At 48.2% G+C, this 4,574-nt stretch overlaps 1 protein-coding gene across 1 annotated transcript; it reads right to left on the bottom strand.

Moving 5' to 3' along the window:
• Positions 1–490: 490 nt before the first annotated feature.
• Il10 (interleukin 10) lies at positions 491–4,352 on the bottom strand. The gene is made up of 5 exons (XM_004663519.2): positions 4,076–4,352; positions 3,232–3,291; positions 2,797–2,949; positions 1,762–1,827; positions 491–770 (listed from the first exon to the last, which is right to left on the bottom strand). The coding sequence occupies exons 1-5, from the start codon at positions 4,238–4,240 to the stop codon at positions 678–680; spliced, it is 537 nt and encodes a 178-aa protein (XP_004663576.1). The 5' UTR covers positions 4,241–4,352; the 3' UTR covers positions 491–677.
• Between the last annotated feature and the right edge of the window lie 222 nt (positions 4,353–4,574).

Raw genomic sequence — 4,574 nt, 5'->3', positions numbered from 1 at the left:
CTGCTACAAAGACAGACAAACAATGTGACATTCCCAGAGGAATTGAATTACTTCTAGTTAAAACTGAGTTCTATTAGAACCAATTTTAGATTGCTATAAATAACAAACTGGCCACAGCTTTCAAGAATGAAGTGGTTGGAGGATGAGGTCAGGGGAATCCCTCTGAGCTGCTGGAAGGTTACTCATCCAAGGAGCTCCCTAGTTTCCCTTCCTAAGACCAAATGTGTCATTGCAAGTGCTTCAAGAGCCCTGAACTCAGGGACAAGAGAAACTATAGGGAGCCCTAGAAAACAGGCCCATAGCTGCAAAGTGTGGCCGGGCTTGGAATGGAAGCTTCACTTGGCTTCCCACAGAACATTTTCCCCTTATATAATTTATAATTTTCTTTGAAACACTTACATGCCATAGGGTCTCACCCTATGGAAACAGCTTACACATAAGTAAAAATAATAAATATTGAAAAATTATAATATTAGGCTTCTTTCTAAGTAGTTCACAGAGAAGTTCAGTAAATAAATAGAATGGGATCTGAGGTATTGGAGGTAATAAATATTCTCGGAGAGAGGTACAGCAAGGCTCTCCAAGGAGCTGGTTCTGCTAGCCCAGGAGCCTGGATCAGATTTTGCAGATCTGCAATTTATGTCCTGGAGTGTAATATGGTTGCCTTGCTGGCTGTCTTAGCTTCTCATCTTCATCGTCATGTAGGCTTCTATGCAGTTTATGAAGACATCGAACTCACTCATGGCTTTGTAGACGCCCTTCTCCTGGAGCTAGGGAGAGAGAGAGAAGCACCTAGTTAAGACCCTTTGGAGGCCTTAAGGGGACCCCTGCACATGGCTGGATGGGACCCAGGATGAAGGATGACCCTTTGTCCAGCTGCTGTTGGAAGAGGACCTTCATCTCCTCGTTAAGTTCAGCTAATGGGCATCAATAGAAACACTCCCTTCTCAATGCACTGCCTATAGAATGGAGCCTTGTCAATGTTCCCACAGTTCATGTGCATGCATAACACGCCCGTGGCACATGATGCAAACACGTTGGAGGAAGTTTGGAGGCAAGACAGAGAAAGCAGCCCATAGGGAAACGTTTTAATGCTTGTGCTGTCCCTTCAGGGGACTGAGCAGTTTCCGCTCTGCCATTCTGACCTACTGTCAGGGGACTCATGCCTTCAGGTGCTGGAGCCCTGCCTGGTGTCTGTGTCTAGCCCATGGAAAGGACACGGGCCACACAGCTTCTGGGAAATAGGGGTTGAGAGGTTCACAGGCAGTTGGAAGTGTGAACCCTACTTGGTTTGCCAGATGGAAAGTGAACTTGAACTCACTCTAAGTGAGTGAGAGAATTCTCAGTTTCAGGAGTCCAGGCTGAGCAACCAGGTGCATCTGCACGTGCTCATTCACATGTCAGCTTTCTGCACTTGTGGGTTTCAGCCTGGACTCCCAACAAACCACTTTCTGTACTTTCTGTTTCCTTCCTCACTCTCCCCAGGACCCAGTGTACTGTGCTCATAGGCTGGCTGGTCAGCACAAACCAAAAGCCTGCTGGGGTAGGGAGCAGTCATTTAGAAACTTCTAAAGACACTTTACAGAATACCACGTAATTGAGGTGGCAGCTCCTACTGGCTGAGGAAATCGCACCATATGTCAAGTTCCTACACGCCTTCCAAATACAGAACGGGCACCTGTCTCCCTTTGTCCCTCTGTCCTTTGAGGAGGGGACAGACCTTGTATTCTGTGAACCCTCTCAGCCACCATCCAAGCTCACCTTACTAAATGCATCCTTCACCTGTTCCACTGCCTTGCTCTTATTCTCACAGGGAAGAAATCGATGCTATGGGAGAAAAGGGAAAATGTTAATGATCATGGCTGGGGTCTTGTGCCCAGGACACTTTGTTGCAAGAAGAAGTGGCCAGATTTATCCTGAATGCCCATCTCCTATCTGTCTCCAAGGCAGAAGTGAGCCCTGGTTACCCTCTGCACTAGGGATAGAGGAGAAATAGGCTAGGGAGATGGCATGTATGTCTCTGGAAGCACTCAGGGGGCTTGTGAGGCAATGGTGAGAACCCAGGCTTCGTCTCCCACAGTATCTACTACGCTTGTCCCATTTCCTTGTCTTGTCTTTCTCCAGTCTTAGCCACAAGGGACCATTTCTAAGTATCTGAGAATGGAGATGCAGTCTTAGCCAGTGGGGCCAAGTCCTTTGCCTAGTTCTGCCTTGCAAATACATGTTTTTCCACTCTCAGTGAGATTTTCCAGTACCAGTGAGAAAACAAGGCAAATCACTTGTGGTGAAAGCATCACTTTAATTGGAGAAATAAATAAAGTAGGAAAATTATTCACAGGTACTTGCCTGGGGACAGTAGCCTCCAGGTCATTCTAAACTACCAGGGAGGGTCCTATCAGCCAGCTGTGCTCCATGGAGTGTTTTGCTTTCCAAAAGGTGAGAAGAAGTCAGTGTTTTCTTTTGCTTGGGAGCCCAGGTCCACAGAGATAAGAGAGCTCTGAATCAAGCTCTGGTCCTCTCATGAAGAGAGAGGGGAATAGCTAATAACCCACAATGACTCACAAATAACAGGAAAGCTGTGTGCAAATCTTCATGTGCAAATGCCCAGCAGCCACCCCCACTCCTGCTTACAGAGAGATGAGCAAGGGACCTGACTCCAGTCACCTTTCCAGAAGCTCAGCTAGCCCTCAGTCTACTCTGCGTGCCATTGGGAGTGCGTGCTCCCGCTGGGCTGTAGGAGGTGGGATTTGTGGGAGGAGGGGCAGCTGCAAGCGGAAGACATGGTCTGCTACTCACACAGCGCCGCAGTTGTATCCGGAGGGTCTTCAGCTTCTCCCCCAGGGAGGTCACGTGCTCCTTGACGTCTGGGCCGTGGTTCTCGGCCTGGGGCATCACTTCCACCAGGTAAAACTGGATCATCTCTGACAAGACTTGGCAGCCCAGGTAACCCTAAAGGGTAGAAGCTAAATCTTGTGAGTAACTGGGACAATCAAGCTACAGCAACTAGACTGAAGGGTCTGCTCCAGGGATCCTGCTTTACCAGCCCCCTCGCCCCCCAATCTCTCCTGACTGTGCTCTTCTTCACACTCCCTGACTGCTGACAGCGTGCTCAGCCTTCCCACTTCTCCTTTTCAAAGCTGGAGCAGCAGACCCAGCTCCTTGCAGTCACCAAGCGTGCCTCCCTTCCTTAATCACACTGCACACTCTCCATGGCCCCACTGCAATGCTTACCTTAAAGTCTTGCAGCAAGGACTCACTTAACAGCACATTGCCCACCTGGTCCTTCGTTTGCTGCAAGAACAAAAAAGAGAGTGAGTGAGTGGGGAGTTTGGAGAAATACCTGAAATGCATGTCTTCTGGAGGACCTTCCATTTATAGAGTTTTGCATTTGTAATCAATGTAGCCCCGGAGAGAAAGCATGAGTTTTAATCAAGTCCTCTCTCTTAAGATCAAGGTATTATTATTTTTAAGCTAGCTGATTTGATCGCAGACAGAAGTTTGAAGCAGGCTTATTCTTCTCTGGCAAAGCCCCATCAGATTTAAGGGTCCTGCTTCTGTCCTTCGGCCTCGAGCCCCTGCTTGTGCCTTGCTTCCTGCCTTCTCTGGGCATCCGGCACCAGCTCCAAAAGCTCTGGGAATAGAAGCGTCTTCCAATGCAGGCCCTCACGCCTGGGGCTGCCTCAAACCTTAATCTTTCAGGTCTGAAGACTAAGCAGAAATACGTTGTATTTCCTGCCACAACCCTTTCTCCCTGACAATAAAATATGGAGCACCAGTGGAAACTTACAGAAAGTTCCTCGGTACAGCGATATAGCGCATTTACATTTTAGTCAGCTTTACCTACACACCTGCGCTTAGTGTCACTCACTGATCTTGTGGCTTGTTCTAGGGCTCTCTGAAGAATTTAAGGGGAATGGGTGCAGGGATTCAGGAGGAACAGGAAGGGGATGAGGAGGAAGAAGAGGGCTTATAATTTCCAAAGAATGCTTTGTCCAGACAGGCAGTCTTAGGAAGAAAGGATTGGTGGGGGAGGGAGGACAGGGTGCACACTGGGGGCAGCGTGCATCATACTCACGAAGAAAGTCTTCACCTGGCCGAAGGCAGTTCGGAGCTCTAGGAGCATGTGGGACAGGCCGGCTGGGAAGTGGATGCAGCTGTCCTCATCTTGAGTGTTGGCTCCTCTGCTGGTCCCCACTCCAGCCAGTAAGACCAGACAACAGAACAGTGCTGAGTGGGGCATGGCGGAATTCTGTCTTCTTTTGCAAGGGTGCCTTGTGATCTTGGTATTGCAAGAGCAAGCCCTTGAAGTGTGGTCCTCTCCTCCCTTGTCCTCTTTTATACTGAGGGCCCAATGAAACCTCTCGACTTATAAGGCCAGAATTTACTGACAAAGTTTTTCTTCTGGGGTGGGGGTTGTGTGTGTGTTTCAAGCTCCTCCCTTTCCTAGACTTTGCAATTGTTGAGCTTTTTTTTTTTCATTATTTTTGCATCATAAGCAAAGGGACTGTCTGAAAATTAACTTCTGCATTATAGCTATTTTTAGCAAAGCTACCTTTTTTTTTTTTTTGAATCAA

The sequence above is a fragment of the Jaculus jaculus genome, chromosome 1, assembly GCF_020740685.1.
Source record: "Jaculus jaculus isolate mJacJac1 chromosome 1, mJacJac1.mat.Y.cur, whole genome shotgun sequence".
NCBI lineage: Eukaryota > Metazoa > Chordata > Mammalia > Rodentia > Dipodidae > Jaculus > Jaculus jaculus.
The sequence above is the reverse complement of the archived record's forward strand: the minus strand, read 5'-3'. Positions and strand labels throughout refer to the sequence as shown.